This window comes from Nannochloropsis gaditana, assembly GCF_000240725.1.
Source record: "Nannochloropsis gaditana CCMP526 unplaced genomic scaffold scaffold070, whole genome shotgun sequence".
Lineage (NCBI taxonomy): Eukaryota > Eustigmatophyceae > Eustigmatales > Monodopsidaceae > Microchloropsis > Microchloropsis gaditana.
The window spans coordinates 36,089-56,512 of NW_005803883.1; the positions used below are offsets into that span (position 1 = coordinate 36,089).

Genomic DNA, 20,424 nt, shown 5'->3' on the forward strand with positions numbered 1-20,424 from the left:
ACGCGGTTGAACTTAAAGTATCCCCCGTTTGAGGATCATACGACCCCGTTAGTGAGGTCAAAGTCTGAGAAGTCGTGCCACAATAAACGGATTGGTAATTTAAACGCCGAACGAATTAGCAGAGATGGACGAATAATTATGATTTACTTGGAGAAGCTCAAATCAGAAACAAGTGCAGAACATGTTTAACCTCCTCAAATAGTTGTTCGAGTTAGGATTAGGGATAGCCGGCTGCGACGTGAGAGACCGGAAACACGTCACAAGTACTCCAAAGCTCTCGGCCCGACTTTTTTTTCTTTCAAATATGTTTTTCCAGCACCTTTTGACAGATGAATTGAGCCCACGCATAAAATGCACTCTCACCTGTGTGCCACACACATACGGCTCGAACATCATTGCTCTTTGCTTCGTCATCCATTTCTTACGTTCCTGACACCTTAATTCTTCTTCCCGAGGGATTTCAAAGCTTGTTTTTGTTCTCGGCGGATCGTCTGCTTCAAAGACAGCAAACTTACTTCGTCCAACTTCCCAGACTTTGCCGAACCTTCGGGCTTCTTGGGCACCTGCTGAGCCTTCTTCGTCTCTACCTTGGCTTTCCCGAAAAGTCCACCGAACACTCCTATCCCGCCGCTAGCCCCTGCATCCTGTGACGATTTCTTGTCATCAATAGCCGCAGGCTTCATTATTTGAGGTTTCGGAGGTGAAGGAGTCCTTGTTGGCGAAGTACCAAATATGCCGGTAAACTGACCTTTGCTGTCATTTGCTGACTTGAGTGCGGGCTTGGCGCTCTCTGGCATTGCCATGGGCGGCAAGGGCTTACTGGGCGCTTTACCTGCCTTAGCTTTCCCGATACTGTTGGAGCCCTTGGAAGAGGATGAAAGAGGGCGCCCGCCAAAAAGACCAGCGAAGGGCCCGGCACCAGATGCTTTGTCGGGGACGGGGGGGGATACAGGGGTCTCCTTCGGGGGTGCTGAGGCCAAAGACTTGATCTTCGGGAAGCTCGCAGGGGCTGGACGGGAGGGGGGGGGGGGGGAGCGGTACACAATTTTCTTTGGCGCAGGCGCAGCATTATTCTCTTCCTCCACTTTCTCTGACGCTTTGGCTCCAGGTTTGAGGAGAAGCGGGCTGATAGACGATTTTGGTCGCACAGGAGGCGAGAACTTGTAGTTGAGGGGTTTCTTGGGCGTGACTGAAGGCTTGGGTGCCGTCGAGGGAGGCCTAGGTGGTGCTTTTGAGGCAGTCAGAGGCGCGGGCGTGACAGGCTTATTCGTAAGAGGTGGGGCCGCCGTCCTTGCCTTGCCAGCGGCAGTCACAGGCTTTTTCTTGGGTGAGGTTAGTGGCGAAATCGCTTTTTTGGGTGACGCCGAAGCGCCAGAACCAAAGAGCCCCGCGAAAAGGCTCGGGGATGCCGCTGGTGCTTGCGGCTTTTCCGCCGGCGCAGGAATAGAAGCTGGCGGAGGCGGAGGGACTTTCGCCTTCGGTTCCTGAGTGGGCGCAAAAAGTCGCCCAAAAACGGATGAGCCCTCCTTCTTAGCCAGGACAGGCGCCTCTTTTCCTTTGTTACGAGTTTGGGAGGCTGTAGCTGGCTTCGAGCGTGCAGGACCAGACTTGAATGAGGGAAAAGGGCTGCCGGAGACTTGCGGAGCTGAGGTTGCAGATGTCGATGCCGACAATTTAGGTTTGCTGGGAGTAAGCGGTTTCTTGGTCTCTTGTCCCTTTGCGCCCCCGAGGACGGGTGCTGGGGAGGCTGGCGCTTCCCTCCTTGGCCCGCCTTTCCCAAGAGAGCTCGTGCTGATGGCCTTGCTCGGCGTGGACCGAGGGCTTGGCGACTGACCCCCGAACTTCAGGACTGGAGCGGCCGGCTTGGTCGGAACAGAGCGAGGCGAGGAGGACGAAGGCGAAGCAGCCGCGCTGATAGGCTTGCCCCCGATCTTCAACGTGGCCGCCGCCTTCGGAGGCGTCAAAGCTGGTTCATCAGGAAGGGGAGGCGTGGAGGAGGGTTTGGGGCGAGGAAGAGGAGAGGAGGGGGTTTCCCCGGTTACCCTGGCCATGAGCTCGGAGGGTGCGCGCGCGACTCCGTCTATCGTCTCCGACAAAGCCGCCTTGACTCCCTCCACACTTTCCACCACGGAGTTGCTGATGGCTTGAGCGGTACGGCCAGGGACGGCAGCTATCTCCTCTGCAGTTGCCTGCGCTTTGCGCTTTGCGGCATCGGCAGTCCGTGCGGGCAGAGCCTTCACCTCCTCCACCCTTGCATTCAGGCTCGCCTTGATCCCGTCGAGTATGCGCCCAGGTGTATTTTTCAGGTCTTCTACTTTCTGCTGAACACCTCGCTTGATGCCGTTGATCGCGCCAGAGACGACGCCTGTGACCGCCCCCGTTGCCCCCCTGACTAGGCCCAGCGTCGCGCCCCCCAGGCTCTTGCGCACGGCCACACCCGCCAAGTTGTCGGCGCGGGAGACGATGTACGACACGAGCCCCAACACTGTCGCACCGGACGCTGCCGTCAAAGTGGCTTCGTCGCTCTGTGCCTGGCGCTCAAGCCAAGTCCCCAATATAAAGCCGACAGCAGTTCCACCGATTGCTGTGGCGATTTCCTCGATCAGGCGCGCACGGTCCAGCGGCTTGACAGGCTTCTGTGGCTTGTCGGCAGACTTGGGCTTTGTGGGGGCCTCTCCCGGAATGGCATCAACAGATTTCTTACTCCCGATTATCGGTTTGGGCGTAGGAGCCTTGACAGGGGCCGAAGTTGACTTCGCTGGTGTCGGAGCTGCAACGACTTTCGAAGACTCAGACGAGCTTGGTGGAGCGCTGACTCCAACTTTTGGTCGACTGCTTACTTCTGACGTCGGTCTGGTCAGAGCGATTTTCTCCTCATCATTATTTGTCAAAGCTTTGTTCGGTCCTGGAATAGATGGCTTCAGTTCGGGCATCAGCGGAGCAGACAGGAAGTACGTAGAGGCGTGAGCACTATGGCATGTGTCCCCGCCCGCCTCATCGGAACTCACCACTGTCACGTTCACTCCTCCCAACTTCGCGTCAGTATCCGTCGCAAAAAGCACCAGCTTAGGACTTGGAAGACGGTTTCTGTTATGCGTGAACACGGGCAAGGCAGAGAATGGGTTCGGCTTGAATCATGTGACCGCGTGGTTGTAGACGAAGTCAGTCGGTGAGCGCCTTTTGGGACGAGAAAGACTAAGAATACGCCAAAAGTCATTTGATACCTGTTAGCGGATCAATTACTCACACGCTGGCGTCAAGTATTCTTACCTTTTGGTTGGAAAGGAGAATCGAAAACCCTCCACGCAGGAAACGACAACAAGGATAAGAACAAACAGGCTTTGTGCGGCACTGCCAGCACACTGCGTGCAAGGTGACCACCTTCTTCTGTCCATTGCCGTTCCCTTGCTAGCTGTATTCGGTGGGGAGTAGGCGCGCGCGTGAGTGTTGCTTTTGCGGCATGGAGAGGAACCGCGCGCGTCGGGCCAAGTAGAAGTGCTCCTTGACGGAAGGATACGCCCCCCCACTACCCCATGACGGCTCTCGCCCCTCCCTGCTCGTCCTGCGGACACATCGCCCACAGTTTGAAGTCTGTCCCGCCTTTTGGCGGCGCATGTGAATGTAACAGACTGGAGGCTTTCTCGTCATGAGCCGTAGGACAGCAACAGTTCTAATTGCTAACGCGATACATTGCGCGCAATTTACGAGGAAGCCCGAGAAGCCCAGAGCCCCAGCAGTCTGCCATCTTGTTACGCTTTTTTGAAATCATATCCCTTCACGTCTACTTTTATTTGTTGAACTTTTTTCCTCTTCTACTTGGATAGGATGGTGGAACTACAGGTATGTGAGCTTTGCTTAACTTATCTTCAAAGGTGCTTTTGCCGGTCAGCCTTATGATGGCGTCACCAACTATTTCACCATCTCCTTCTGATCACCGTCCACCATCTGAGAGGCCGAAGAAGACGGCATTAGATTGGAAGGAAGAGGGAAATCAGTTTTATCGTGAAAAAAAGTTCAGGGCAGCGTTAGAATGCTATTCGCAGGCCTTGACCCTTGACCCCTCGGGACCAACCACTGCCTACATTTACTTGTCGAATCGATCATCCTGTAACCTCTTGCTGGAAAATTGGGCAGAAGCAGCGGTAGATGCGCGTCAAAGCCTGGAATTAGCTCCTGTGGATATTCCTTTCCCAAAGGGATATTATCGCTTGGCAAAAGCCTGTTTGGAAATGGGAAAGTTTGGAGAGGCAAACGAGGTAATTTAATCTTATCGTTTTTCCTACTCTGCTCTTCCGTAATCCATCAGAACATGCCAGGCACCCTTCAAGCCTAGGCGATGTCTCCTCATTCTTGTCTATTCACAACGGTGAAGTGGCTAAGTTGCATTCTGACACATCGGGCACACCCTTCTTTATCATCAGGCCATCAGTAGAGGCCTCGCGCAGGACCCGGGCAACCCCGACCTCCGACTTCAGGAGCGCAGATTGAAGGAGGCGCGAGCACGGGAAATTGCGGCAATTAAGACAGCCAAAGATCCTCGAAAGCGTGTGACACCTGCAGACCTGGAAGTTTTGGGAACGTTGGGGGAAGGGAATTTCTCACGAATAGCTCTTGTGAAGCACCGACAGACGGGAGAGCATTTCGCCCTGAAAATTCTCGAAAAAGCCCAAGTAGAGCGCGTGCAAAAGCGACATCCCAATGTGGCCAACGAAATAAGCATGGAACGGCGAATTCTCAGCCGCCTTCGTCACCCCAATGTGGTCGAGCTTTATCATGCGTTTCAAGACTGCTATTGCTTGTACATGCTTTTGGAGTACTGCGCGGGCGGGGAGGTCTGGCAGCGCCTGCAGGCCGAGGGGAAAAGCTTGGTGAGCGTTGGCGTGCCTTATACTTTGGCTCGTTTTTATACGCGAGAAGTGGTTGAAGCGCTGAGATTTCTTCATGGAGAGGGAATTGTACACCGCGATGTCAAGCCCGAGAACATGGTCCTTACCGCCCGGGGCCGACTGAAGCTCATAGACTTCGGGACTGCTAAAGACGTGATTGAGACAGATTTGAACGGGCCAGATTTCGTCGGCACGCCAGAATATATGAGCCCGGAGGCCAGCAGGAGTCAAGAGACTTTTATGGAGGCAGATTTGTGGGCACTGGGTTGTTGCCTGTACCAGTTCTTGGTCGGAGTGTCTCCCTTCCGGGCGCCAGCTCCATACCTCGTCTTTCTCCGTTCACGACGATGCTGTCTTCGCTTTCCGGCAGTTGTTCCTCCGCACGCGAGGGACCTCATCTTGAAGCTTCTACGCCGGCGTCCACATGAGCGCTTGGGGTCCTCTCGGAACGCCATGAACGACGCACGAGGCCATGCTGCTATCCTCTCGCACCCCTTCTTCTCCTCCTCCTCAACAGAGGGAGATATGCTTCCTGACAGCACATCCACAACGGTGGCAAGCGAAGACCGGCTGCCGGATTCATCACCAGTGGTCAGTGAGGCCTCTCCGCGCGAAGCCCAACTGCGAGATTTAGCAGCACAATGTATCACTCATGCGATTAGCACGAGGCCGCCAGGATCGGAATTTGCTGAAAGTATGCTTGGTTTGAAGATGCCCGAGCGTGCGGTGGTGCTTCACTTGCTGGAGCGACACGGGCGTCTAGGAGAACCTCGGGTTTTGCGGCTCGCGCAGCTTGGGTTGAGTTCATCGCCGCCATTTTCTCCGTGTAGCACAGCAGAATCGGCTAAATCTCGCATATTGGGACGAATAGATTGGAGCGGGAAGGAAGTTTACGGTCTGAGTAGAGCGGATCAAGGCACCTTCATGGGGCCATTTTTCCTCGTGTACTTGGGGGGATTGAGCTGTGAAAATAATGAGCATATGGGCCCACAGCTGCAGAAGGCAATTTGTGGTATTAATCGCCTCAGGCCTCGACTGGTTGTAGTCTCCTCAACGTTATTTGAACAAGCCAGTACGATGTCAAATTGTGAAGCGGGATGGCACAACGAGGTGTGGGATCTTCTGGGCCGTATCAGTCAGTCCATTCCCATCGTTTTTGCGGGCGCTGCCGATTTTGCAGCGGAAACAAGTAACGAGGTCTTAGACAGGCACGGTTCAATGAGAGGTTGCGCTTTCTGGTACGGTGGGATGCGCGGGCTCGTGCTCCCATGCAATGACACCGGCGGTGTCTCATCTGACGAAAAAACTAAGGAGGATGACTGGGTGGTGGAGGAGCTAGAGCAAGCATGCTACTTTAATAGCCAGAATTTGCTCATCTTTGCTCCTCATTCATGGTTCAAGTGTAATCAAGCTTCGCACACTTCCCAGATGGAGGTAGAAATTATTAATAAACGCGTGCGAAAGTGGGCGTTGGGGAACGTCCACGGGCACGAGAGTTGCCTGCGCGCTATAATTGCACCCTCGGTCTTCTCAGAATCGTGCAGTGTTAAGGCGATCCGTGATCGCAGAGAGACGGATCTTGAAAGTGACAGCAGCAGCGACCAGAAATCGGATGAGGATGACGAAGGAAGCGAGGATTATGGCCAGGAGACGCACGGGTTGGATGCCGGTTGCCTTAATTCGGTCCAAGCCCCGACGCACGTGGAGCAAGTCCTTGTCCGGGAGGCGTGCATTGTAGAGGTGTACAGGAATCGTGTTCGTTGTACTTTTTTAACCCTGGATCAACTTTCATCGAAGCAATCAGTTCATCTAGCTCCTGAATTCAGTTTGGAGGGAGAATAATTTTGTGATATGTCGCGTAGAACTTTAAATCCAAAACATGAAGGCACACAGAATTTAGAGATCCATACAATCGATGAGTATACGACCGTTTCTAATTTTTCAAATCCGCTGACTCTCGTGTGAGGACCTTTATTTTTACTCTTTAAGTATGACTTCCGTAGCTCCTGTTTGATTCTTTGATGCTACGCTATTCACACACGTGATGAAGATGCCGACAGGAATGTCGAATTTCCTGAAAATATAACCACATCTCGCCTATTTCCCAGTCACGTCGATAGACGAGGTTAAGATCGCAACGGATATACCATTGCTGTTACCTCGCCTCGTGGCCTTTCAAGACTCATTCATGTCCGCCTATTCAGCTGCATCACATATAGCGCCCCCTGCCTTTCCCCCGGACCCTGGACCCGAGAAAAGCGAGATGATGCTTTGTAGACCCATGAGTAGAGCTGACAAACCAACGACCGCACCAATGGAAAATATAATATACGAGTTGCGGTTATACCGCTTCATAAGATAACTAAGGCCATATTGACCTACCGACGTGAACAAAAATCCAATTATAAAAAGCCACACAGCATAGTCATAGATGAGAAGGTCAAAGATGTAAAAACTTGTAGTGGCCGTGAAGGATGTGAATAGGATCATACAGGCGGAGGATGCGGCAGCAACCAGCGGGTCCACCCCCATTTCCAGCATTAAAGGACCCTTGACGATTCCACCGCCAACACCAAACATGCCTGCGAAAAAACCCGCGAAAAAACATACGCAGGGGTACTTTATCGTGGCCCACTCGTTCCATTCGATATCGCCCTTAGCGTACTTGTAACCAATTTTGGCTTTCAGGTAATACATTTTTATCAGATCCGCGCGCACGTACAGCGATATACACACGACCCAGGCAAAGACCATGGAGGTCAAGAACCAGAAAGCGAAGCTACCGCACTCGACTCCCAATGGCGACGAAAAGGAGCCCCCGCCCTTGAAGATATTCAGGACAAGCACAACCAAGAAGCAAAATATCAAAAGTCGAACTTTCACCCAAGGCGTCCCCCTTTCTTCGTCCAGAATGGCCTGCAAATCGGCTTTGGCGATGTTGTCTTGAGGATTTTCATACTCATCAGGTGAAAGTAGCAAGGTTTTTTCTTCATCGTCCTCATAATTTTTTTCCGCGGCTGCCAAGTCCTTTAGTTGCTTTGACTGAGGTCGGCTGTGGAATAGGGGCATCACAAGGCATAGTAAGCATCGAAAATAAATCATACGACAAAATATCATATGTAAAAAGAAAACAGAACACGCGACAGGCACTAACAGAGGAGCAGAAGGAAGACGCCTACCTGGCCTGAGCCATGGCCTGACTCTCTTTTTGATACACACGGAGCCCCTTTTTCAAGGTGCTTTGCGCTGTATAGGTTAGGAGAATCACCAAACAGATGACCAGCAGCCACTCCGGTAAGATTTTGTTGAGAAAGCTGCCAGCAAGCGCGCCTCCAATAGTAAGAGGCTCCATGATGAGAATGAGGTCCCAGTCGACCAGAGGTCGATCTGCCGAAGGGTGCCGCTTAGGGACATTCATCACCATGTTCATGATCGATCCTCCCAAGATTGTCACATTTGATAGAGGAATTGCGTATTTGGGGCTAAACCCCATGACAAGTATGAAAATTGGCACCAGAATCCCACCACCACCTGTACATACGGCAATTCGGAAATTATGATCAGGCCAAAGGCTCGTTCCTCGGTCTTATACCTCACATGGAATTACAGCACATATTTTATCTAACGATGTGCTTACTCGTACAGTGATGTTTTAAAAATTTGCATGCTAAACATCAATTTCTAACATGCCCGAGCGGTTTCAAGGACCGACTGCCCTCCTAGCACATACCTATCCCGCCTCCCGCTGCTATCATAAGTCCAACAGCTGTGAGAAACAATCCAATTACATCATTTCTCTGCAATGGCCAAAAAGGATGGTGTTGGGTGCCACCCCTCTGACTGCCAGCACTCGCTTCCTCACTCTGGAAGCTATCTGCCTTGCCCACATGTGCCTCTGTAAGGAGACCCTGGATCCGATCATTGGCGTACCAACTCACCCCTTCAATTTGATCATGGCTCAGATTAAAAAATTTCCCCATTGGTGGCACGTTCCGATGATCAATTTCATCTGCGTAGTAATAAAACATCAATTTGATGGGGGAGGTTTGTGTGTGATGGAGATTCCTGTTTTTCCCTTTCACTGCAACCCATTGGACCCGCGATCTACCGAAACACGTTTCTCTGTTACCTCCGAGTCTCAGCACGTCCTCAGCGTCCACGCGTGACTTTGTAAGTACAATGATGGTCACAATAGTGGCGCGGAGTAGCTGTTCGATGCGAAAAATGCTTCTTCGCCATGCCCCCGACGAATATGAGTAAGCTGTCATACGTGATGTTCTCGAGTTCTCTGCAGCGCCTAGCTTTGTCCGCGCTGTGATTGTTATGCATTCATAGGTTTCGCGTCAAACATAAAATCGCTTTCCGTGTCACAAGCCCCGAAACGTCCGAGTCGGAACTCGCTCATTCCACTCGCCCTCGCCGTCTCTCGCCAGCAGACTCCGGCCATGCTCGCCTCCTGTTTTTCTGAACGACTTGCGAGATGCCGGCCATCGTTTATCCTAGAGAAGAGTGGCTGCATTCGATCGGGAGATCACATTTTTTTTGCCGCTTCTCATCGCCGACAAGCAAGAGAAGACGGATTATGGCTCGTATGCGAGTACGGTATAATCGACCCTGCTCTTCCCACGTTAATGAGAAGTGTTTCATCCATTCTCTCCTTTATGTTTACAACTTTTTGCATTTTAAAATAGTTTTGTTATATTAGGGAGGCCAGAGGCCTCTTTTTGCCTCAAGTCTGAAGGCACTTTTTGCGGGACCCGCGATGTTCAGAGAGGGCGGTTCTTTGAAGCTTCCCCCACGTACAGCTTTGGTTTCAGCAACAGCGAAGGCTCAGGTGCCCAGAAAACATCTCGATTCGAATCAGGATCAAAGATTGATGGCATACTCGGGCGAACCTACCTCTACGTCCGCGCAGAAGCTTGGTAGCGCACTATTTTTTGCCCTTACCTCCTTCTCAATTATCTTTGTCAACAAAGCTTTGCTAGCTTCTCCTGCGCATGGTTTCTTGGGATTCCCATCATTTTTTGCTGTCGCTGCATGTCAATACGTCTTCACGGGAGGAATTTTATTGGCGTTGAAATTGCGCGGTCGTGTGGATATTCCGGAACTCTCCTCGAACGTGCTGCGGTGCCTGTGGCCACTAGCCTTGGTCGGCTCATTAAATGTTCTTTGCGGCCTAGGCGGTACACAAAAGATTTCTCTGCCCATGTTTACTGTGCTACGACGCTTCTCTATACCCATGACAATGGGCCTAGAATGGCTTATATTAGGCGTAGCCGCTTCGAGGTCTGTGCAATTTAGCGTATTTTTGATGGTGTTTGGCGCTGTTTTGGCGGGTCTCGCTGACATGTCTTTTGATCCTGTGGGCTACCTGTTCATTTTCGGTAATAATATTTTTACGGCCTTAAATGGAGTGATCATGAAGCGGACTTTGACATCCTCTAATATCAGCAAAATGGCTGTGTTGTACTACAATAGCCTTTTCGGGTGCGTAAACGACATACTCCACCCCTCACGTTTATATTTGAACTTCAATAAAATTGTCCTCTTATCTCTTTACAATTCAATAACTTTCCATTTCGCCACGTACAGAGCTGTTTTCATGACTACTCTACTCTTCTGTCGTCCGAGGGAGCTGCAAGCAATCAAGAATTTCCCCTCTTTGAAAGATCCCACATTTCTGATTGTATTCTTTCTCGCAGCAGGGACGGGCTCATTATTGAACTATGCCACATTCCTCTGCACGCATCACAATAGTGCCCTCACCACTACCGTCGTGGGTTGCCTCAAGAACCTTGGTCAGTGCTTGTATTTGAAACCTTGACTATACCCGCCGACCTAGTGCTATACTGTCATAAACACCTGTCTTATTACCTCTTTCCAATCAATTTACCGTCGCACTCCCATTTTTGTTGTAGCCACAACATACTTTTCAATGTTCTTCCTCCCGGACTACGTCTTTAGCTGGAGCAATTTTTGGGGCGTCACCGTATCTGTGGCGGGTAGTGTGATATATTCATACATTGAACTCGTGAAGCAAGAAAAAAATGCACATAGCAAGGCCTCCGACAGCAGCGTCAGCGGTATTTCAAGCGAAAATAGAGGCAGTAAGAAAGTCTCCCAAGACGAGAAAAGCGATTGCAAGCTTGCCGAAAGCCCAGTGATGGCCTTAAAAAGCATGGATTTTCGCATCGAAAATACTTGTCACAGTAAAGATAAAGCCTCATGATATTTTAAAAAAAGAGCTTGCACGACGAGAGCTGCTGATGAAGCCCCCGTAAAACTGATCGCTCTTCCCTGCAATGCAAATTTGATGCTTCTTCGACTTACGTGAGACTTGCCTGCTGCCCTGCATGAGCTCGCTTCCAACCCCGGCATGTCCCCGCAGACCATCTCTCAGACCTGACGAGGGCCACGATGCCAAACTAAGGAGCGGACAATACTGGCCACAGCCAATAGCCGCTCCTGATGATGGGGACTGCATGTCACCACCGTTTTACCGTAACTCGACTTTCAACGCATCTGACATTTGAGTGCGAACCTCCTCCTGTAAGACATCTATCTCCTCGTTCGTCAAAGAACGCTCCATCGACCGGTAGTTGACCCTAAAGCATTTGCTCGCCCGCCCCGTTTTCGGATGCACGAACTCATCCACTAGCACAACGGACTCGACCAAATCTCCGCCCACTCCCCTGACGATCTCAAAAAAATCATTGTTGTTGAATCCTGCCACCTTATCTATCCAAAAAGACACGTCTTTATAGCAGGGAGGATACTTGCTGAAAGGAGCGAATGTAGTGATCTTTCCCGCCTCGAACTGTTTAGTGAAGCGTTCATCTGTCGACCAGAACAGTCGGATATCAGGAATTTGGAACAAAACCATGGCCAGACGCTCCAACCCCAGCCCAAAGGCCCATCCCAGCGTCTCTCCCTTCCCCGCTCGTCGGACGATTTCTTGCTGCATCACTCCACAGCCTAAAACCTCCAACCACTCGTCGTTGTAGAAGATCTCAAGCTCAAACGAGGGGTCTGTAAAAGGAAAATACGTGTCCACCCATCGCCGCTCAACATCGCCAAAGAGCGTCACCACCATCCCCTCCAAGGCCTCCTTTAGGTCCTTCTCCACTTCCTTCACCCCCTCCTCCCGACTCCCGCGGCTTTCAAGCAGACCTGGGAAGATCCGCACGCCCTCCATCTGATGGAAAACAGGATAATGTGTCCTGTCAATCTCGTCGCGTCGATAAACGTCTCCTGTGACTAGGAAAGCCTCCAACCCCTTTCCCAGCATGGTACTTTGATGCGCGCTCGTGTGCGTGCGGAGCACTTGCTTGTCATCCACATAGTAGGTATCTATGGGTGACCGAGATACGTGGTCAGGCGGAATCAGCAAATCGTCAAAATTATTGACGATCGGGACGACGGGAAAAAGGTTGTCGAAGCACTCCACCGCCACGCCCGTGGTGGCGGCGCGCTCTTTAAAGTATCCCTCGATGCGGTCCTTGATGATACCTAGAGGATGGCTAGGGTTCCGATGCAAGTCCCGACCAATTTTTCCGGAAAGGGTTACGGGCACATTGTTCATTGGATGCTCCGTGTGCACACGTCCATCAAGTGCTTTGCCTTCAGCTACAGTCGAAGCCGCCGATATCAGGGCATGTCTTGTACAAAATGTACGACGAGCCGCGAACGACGTCATTTTGGGAGCCATTGGCCAAACAAAGGCACGGGTACAACGGGTCATGAAGCCGTCAGCTGCAGCGGCAGCGCTAGCCCCAGACATGCAGCATGCGAGTAGTATTGGAGCCATGGCCTTCATTTCCCGGGGTCTGACTTCGGCCGGATTGAGAGACGTAAGAGAAGAGGAAAATGAATGATCAACACAGCATTCCGGCAGTGCGACTTACTTAAAGATAAGCCACTCTGTGCGTCACTGTACTTTGTATGGTTTATGCAGGTCGTCCAGGCGCATCGGCGCCGCCTTCCGTCTAGGGGGTACGTGTCTCGCAGGCAGGTATCCTCCGAGGCGGGGGCGGTGGCTCACGCAGGGGCACGACGGCGAGCGCAGGCGAGCACTCCCACCTAACTACGCGTCGTCCTAAGCTATTCAATCGCGTGAAACTCATCAAGTGCCCTATTGGACTACCTATTTGTTCGTTTCAACACTTAGAAAACACTGGGGAAAATCAGAGCGAAAAAAAAGGCGTGGCACGGGCATAGAGAAGGCGAAATCTGAAGCCCGAGAACGAGACCTGAACAGGGACTTCAAGCACGCAGCAGCAGCAGACGAACAGCTCCCTGAGTGTCCTCCTATCGTGTATGCTCTGTATGTCCTTCTGAGTGTTCCCTGTGCATTATATTCTTGTACAAGCCGAAATGAAGGGCGGGGATGAGATCGCCCTTGATAGCACGATGCCGAGTACAGGCAGGAAAGAAGCAAAGGACACGAAAAGGAAGAAGAGAAAGCGGACCAAGATCACTGAGCAGGAGACGCCAGAGGAGGTCTCTGCTGCTCGAGATCCCCAAAAACAAATACCGGTGTCACGTGCGGGGTTCACGGCGCAGGCGAAAGCTCGGTTTCCGGAGCTGACGCCTGTTCAGTGGGAGAGGCTCGAGCGCCTCGGAGCCCTCGTGCAAGAGTGGAACTGTAAGGTGAACGTCATCAGCAGAAAAGACGTGGAGAATGTGCTTTCACACCACGTGCTTCCCTGCATGGGGATATCAAAACTTTTGTCCAAGGCAGCAGAGGGCACAAAAGTGATGGACGTTGGGACGGGGGGGGGCTTCCCGGGCCTCCCCCTGGCCATTTGCTGTCCGCAAGTCAAGTTCTGGCTGGTGGATTCGATAGGGAAGAAGGTGCGAGTCGTTGGTGACATGGCTGTCCGCCTGGGTCTCCAAAACGTGAGGGTGCGGCACACTCGGGTGGAAGAAGTCCGCGAGAGATTCAATTTCGTTACGGGCCGCTCCGTGACGGCCATGCCTCGCTTCGTCGGCTGGGTGAAGGACAAGCTTCATGCAGCACCTTCCGCGCCTTTAAAAGGGGTTCCAGACGATGGTATCTTGTATATCAAGGGCGGTGTCAGCGACGAGACCCAGGAAGAAGACTTAGGCGGGTGGATGCCGACGGCGAGATATCCAATCGGCGAGTTGATTGGCGGGGACGTCTACGGTGGGGACAAGAGCGTCCTACATTTCTCTGTGCAGGACTTACGCCGCGGACCCGATGCGAATGCAAAAGGGCGGGGTGGAAACGTTCGTAGATAAGAGCTGGTTGAGAAGCGTGGAAGGAACGTAACCAAGGAGTCGTTGCTAGCCCAAGTACCCGAGCATCGGCATCACCTATCGTTTTCTTAGTTTGTATATCTTTGCTCTACACAATTATCTAACAGCCGCACGTACTCTGCGCATCGAAAGTTATATTTGTCGCGCTCTGCACAGTCCTCTTTCTCCCCGTCTATGTCACATTAAATGCGTAGACAAAGCCTGTCAGGAAGGAACCCGCGATACCAGCGTTGGGCCCTAACTCCACCTGCCATGAGCGGGTAAGCCTCCTCGCCCTCCGCCGAACCACTCCGTTATCGCCCCACACAGACCCACCGATCCGGCGGGCGTCGCCCTCGATCTTCTCCCAGTCCACGGCTACGTACCCGAGCTCCTCGGCGACCTTCATGGACACCAGCACGAAGCCACACGCAAAACTTAACAATCTCCCAAATCTTTTGGCTGCATAGCCTGCTGCCATGCCTCCAAGTCCACTCAGACCCATATCACTGGCCAAGCAGCTGACCTGCCTTGAGAGCCCCCTATTCCCGTTACTTACACCCCAAACGTCTGTCAAACCTCCACCGTCGCCTCCCCCAATAAAAGCCCTCCTTTCCACAATGCGAATCGGTCTCTCTACACCTTTTTTGACAGAACTTGCGCACGTGGACGCAGAAATCATCCCGTTTCTGGCTCGCAGTGCTGACCTGGTAGACAAAGACGCCGGTCCAGAACAATAATTGCCGTCCCACTTCGTCTTTATCAAACCTTCGCGATGCTGCTGCTGCTGCTCCACAAAGGTCTTCAGAAGTCGTGCAGGGGAGACAGCATCTGCGATCAGGTCGGTGGACCGCGCCATCAACAGAGCGAAACCCCAGAGAGTTATCAGCGTGCTGAGCCGTGCCGGGGTTCTCACTCGTCGCGGCCTTCTTGCAGGAGACATCTCGGAACTCGAGAAGACTTTTGTCGCCTCCAGAGCCTGAAGCTTTAAAGAAGTAAGAAGAAAAAATTCAACATTGGGGACCGTCATGGTGTTTAGGGCAGGTGGAGGAAGCCACTCCTGAGCTCCGCGTGGGTGGGTGGGCATCATCGCTCCTCCGAACCCAGCGATCGTGCCAGCCTATCCTCCCACGACAACGGGACTAATGTATTTCAAACCCTTTACTAGGAACTCCAAACACCGGCAAATATCGGTGTAGCATCAAATGCAGCATGAAAACATTCTCAAGAATGTGTCAGGGGAAGAAAAGGGGGAGCAAAGTCAATTTATGGTGGCTATCGAGGTCGAGAAGAAGGTGGGCACGTTAACCTCCCCTGTCCTCCCGTTGTCATAAATCTTGCTCTTTATCGTTCTCAATCATGCAATATGTTCGAAAAACAATTCATAGACAAATGCCGGAACTCTTGTTAGATGCAGTGTAGCCTTTGGTGCGACCTCTTTGTGCCTAGTAGGCGTGGGAAGACCGCGCTTTTCAAAGCATGGCTCCTTTGGTAAGGTTGACAGCACATGAGAGGACAAGTAGGTGTCCGGATGGATCTAGGTATGCCTGTTTACATCTAAAACGTAACCTTGAAAGTGAATTGGTCATGCGTTTTTACTAGCGCTTCTTTCCCTAAACTTCGAAGGGAGTCACCACTACTTGCCCACAAGGTCATTCACAAGCTGGCAAGCTCTACGACAATTTGCTGACAATCAAAAATTCCACGTGATCGGCGTCAGCTCAAGCAGCGCGTGCCGAACGACTTCGGTAAGCTTGCGGCCCTTTGAAGGCTCTACCATATTTGTCTCGCCAACCAGAGGTAAGACGCTGACAACGGAACAGCTTCAGGCTTGCCACTTTCTGGTTCATGTGCGCGTTGCTGGTGGACCCGCAGCTGATGCAGCGTTCAGCACATTGGGCGGAGGATTAACGCTGGACACAGATGTAGCTTTGTCGATTGTTTTGCATCATTTTACAGCTTGGAGCAGGTACAACACCCACAGGTAGGACACACCAAATCTAGACCTTGCTTTACTGTGGTGCCTCTCTTCCCTAGTAAACGTTTTCGACGCATAGAAACTCGACAAGTAATTGTACATTGCTTGCACATGCCGTAGGTTTTGTGGGCAGAAGTACGTGAAGGGACAGGCAAGAAAGGTGGGACAATTTGAGGACGAGGAGCAACAGCGACTGCGCAACGAGCGGAGACAGCAACGACTCAAGGCCGACATATTATCACAGCCGGAAACCGAGTCAACAGAAGTCACAAACACAGAAGAAGTGAATCAGGAGGCGGAGGAGGAAGTCTCAATATGGTCCGGGTTCTGGGGCAAGGGGGCTTTAGCTGAGAAGTGACTAGCAAGAATAAGAGACGGCTCGAGGACTCCAGGTAATCGAAATATTGTACAGCCTTTATAATGTTGTCCGTTACATTTTCTTCATACTCTCTGGTCCATCAATGGTTGTCCCGGCAAAAAACTGTCCGGTAAACGGCGTCTCCTCTAGAGAGCGTCAGCACCTCCCGTTCAGTCGGCACCTTGAGTGGGTTTTCCTCCATCCACGCGCCGGACGTGCTCGCGTCTGCGACGAGAGTGGACTCTTTGAAAGCATCACGCATGGAGACTGCGACCTCCTCCACGTCCGACTGGATGAAGATCTCCCCTCCATCGGACTTTAGGCTACTGCACATGCAAGCGACGAGGGCGGGTTGTATGACACGTCGCTTTTTATGCTTGGCCTTGAAGTGGGGATCTGGAAATTGTACACTGTCTGGGATGCCAGTGGAGGACATGCTAATTAGAAGAAAGGTGTAATTCAGCTGATCCTGGTTGCAATGCGACGTCATTCCGTATTGTGACTATTAAAGGAAGGCGTCACCACCAGAGAGACTGACAGTGGGACGTCCATGAAAGGACAGGCATACTTGATATTCCTCCACGACCAACTCCGCTGCCTACTTACATCGCACAATCTCGCTGTGCTTTCGCACATCCGCTACAATCCGCTCCAGATCAACATTGACGTTCAGCGCTAAAAAGTGCACGTTGTCCTTGACCCTGTATTTCTCCATTTTCTTGAAGGACTCCTCCACGCAGGGGCGACGAATTTCCAGTCCCAAAAAATTCATGTCAGGGTGTTCTCTTGCCATATATATACAAAATCGGCCTCGAGCCGAGCCAATGTCGATATGAAACGGGAGACTGGGGTTCGCAAAAGCGTCCTCGACCCATTTCGCAGATATATTCGCAGGTCTCTGATAGAGCGAGGATAGCGGGTTGACATGCTGCCGGATGGCCCTCAATTTTTTCCTGGGAAAAGATTTAGTGGTAAGAGTTTGAAGTGGACTGAGCAACTCGTGGGATTATCAAATATTACACGATCGCGATGTCCAAAATACGGTGAAGACGACCTGGAGCACCACTCACTTTGCACCAGCACGAGATGACAGTGTCTTGTTTTGCTCTGACCGCATCCCGCCATTTTCAATCGAGTCCTCCGCGCACAAGGCCTCATTACCGTCCTGTAATGCGTGTATGTCGGTGTATTCCTTCTTGCCGCCTTCCCGGTGAGGCCCTGCACACAAGCATCTACTTTTAAGCCCACCGCTAGAGAGCTGAGGTATACTGTCATGCCACAGGTACTCTTTTCGTGCTTTGACACCAGCCCGCAATAAGAAAGCCATGCCATGTAAATTACACGTAAAAAAGCAGATATAGACCCAAAAAAGGACCCGTCTGCGGATAAACCGCAAGCCTTTCGAGATTTCGCGTGGGTGCATACGACTTTGTGCACAAAGTTCAAGGCCAAGGTACCGTCAAGTGCATTGAATGATGGCCCTCAGCTGTCTTATCTATGTATATACGATAGGGATGCGAACAAAAAGGAAATGGACGCGACAAAAATGTTGAGCTTGACCAATCGAGCATATCAAATTCAAGAAAGGAGAGTCTGTTAATGGAGGGAGAAAATGGACATAAGGCTGAGAAGAAGCCCCTCGTTGCGGTAATGCGCCACGGCATAAAACATGCTCCTGAAATGGGAGCAGTAAGGACGGCTTAGCAGCTGTAGTAGGTGCCAGTACCTGCACTGTCGGCGGCGACAAGGCAAGGGCAACAGGGGCTGAAGGCTTGGAGACGAGTTGAGGATAACAAGGGATGCGCGGCCTGCACGCCGCACAAATGTCCATCATCGATCTTCCTTAACGTAGTCGGAATCCCAGACTGCTGTCGATATCAGGCATTTTGTTGTGGTTTACCTAGTGCTCCCGGCATACTCTGTGACCCCCTCATTTTCATCGAGGACCAGCTTTCCTAACTTTGATTCCTTGTAACGTCCAGGCGGCTCACGTCCAGTGCGTACCAATCCCGCGCCCCGTCCAGAGTGCGAAGCACAACGGCCGACAAAAACAAGGTGGCACGCAATATTTGGAAATGAATACAGAGGGAAATCTTGGCTTGCGTGGGGTTCGTCGCCCGCAAATTATCGGGGACGCCCTTGATGTCTTTTTCGTGCAGCTGAGGAGGCTTCTTGCCTCATGTTTTCGCATCGTTCTTAGATATACACGAGACATTGACTTTAAACTCCTTGATATTCTCACAGCATGCCATTGACATTGAAAGTCAATGGCCCGGGTGGAAAAAGTGCTATTTTAAAGGGCTTGAAGGATTCGGCAACGCTGCAGCAGCTTCAAATAAAAATCGAGGAGCTCTTGGGGGTCCCAATGGCTCAGCAGAAGCTCCGGGCGGGATTCCCCCCCAAAGACATGACATTGCAGGATTTAACAGCTGAATTGACTTCTTTAGGGATTCAGACCGGGAGCGCAATAACAGTCGTCAAAGAAGACACACAGGTTACTTCGGGTGATAAGGCTCCCATTCCTGTCACGTTGCCTGGGGCCCAGCAAATAATCGACATGGGGTTTTCTGTTGCCGTAGCATTGAAAGCTCTAGAGGTATCCCATGGGGAAGTTGAAAATGCTCTGGATCTATGCGTGAACGGTATTATCACAGATGAGTCCCTGGAACATGTTCCGACAGCGCCCCCCGTTCCGGTCACTTCGCACGGTGGGATGACCACGGCGAACAGAGTAATGGTTAGGCGTGTAATAGATGCAGACAATAGTTGTCTATTTAATGCCGTGGGTTACTGCATGGAGAAGAATCGGAGAATAGGTCCTAAGCTGCGGAAAATCATTGCAGATTGCGTGCGCAACTCGCCCGATGTGTACACAGAGGCAGTGCTCGGAAAAGCACCCAAACAGTACTCAGATTGGATTCAAGACCCTGCTCAATGGGGCGGCGAAATAGAGTTGTTCATCCTCTCGCAATATTATGGCTGCGAAGTTGTAGCAATTGAGATTAAAAGTGCACACGCTTATGTGTATGGGGAGGGGAAAAACTATTCACGCCGCATATATTTGCTGTATGATGGGGTGCACTACGATGCTTTGGCCATGGCGGCGGGATCTCCCACTGCGCCCGAGTCATTGGACATGACTCAGTTTCCTGCAGGGGACGAAAGCAGCAAGCAGGCAGCTCTGGCGGTGGCCGCCGAGTTAAAAGAGGGTCGACAATTTGTTGATCTGCTTGGCTGCACCTTGCGGTGTATGGTGTGCAATAAGGGCCTATCAGGGCAGGAGGAAGCACTGCTCCATGCTCGTGAAACGAATCATCAGAATTTTGGTGAATACAAGTCGTCATGAACATGGACACGTGATTTGCACTTGTCATACCACAAAATATGAATGCTGTACAGGAGAGAGCATCTTTCCAGCAAAATACCATGTTTGCAAGTCATAGAAAATTAAGAGCAATAAATTTAAGTATGTGATTGATATATGAACGGTTGATGTATCGGAGCATGTATTTGGCTTTTTCTTTTCTTAAAAGTATTGGTGGCATCTACTTTTGGTCCCTTGCCCTTCTTCCACCACCTACATAAATCCGCTGTCTTTAAGATTGCCACGTGTGATGATGTCTTTACACGCGTTCATGACTACCTCTACATTTTTCGTGTCTGTTGCACATGTAACATGATTGTAAATAATCTTTTCATTAGGCCTGTCATTGACACCGAGAAACAAATTCACAAAATAGTCCACACCAGCGTCAAAGTCGCCTAAGCACCCCTTGTAATCTGAAAATTGAGGTACACCCTTTATATCCTTAACCCAAATTTTTTCCGCAAAAAGATCTTTCTTGTTGAGAAAAAGAAGCATGGAAGAATTGGCAAAGAATTTGTTGTTGCAAATTTCTTTGAAAAGCTGGATAGCCTCGATCATTCTGTTTGTGGAGGAATCC

General features: G+C 51.2%; 1 protein-coding gene across 1 annotated transcript; it reads left to right on the forward strand.

Moving 5' to 3' along the window:
* Positions 1-18,720: 18,720 nt before the first annotated feature.
* On the forward strand, positions 18,721-19,966 carry OTU1 (ubiquitin thioesterase OTU1; the record flags this gene model as incomplete). The annotated part of the gene is made up of 1 exon (XM_005855946.1): positions 18,721-19,966. A coding segment is annotated over one exon (1,106 nt), but the record flags the coding sequence as incomplete, so codon positions are not given.
* Between the last annotated feature and the right edge of the window lie 458 nt (positions 19,967-20,424).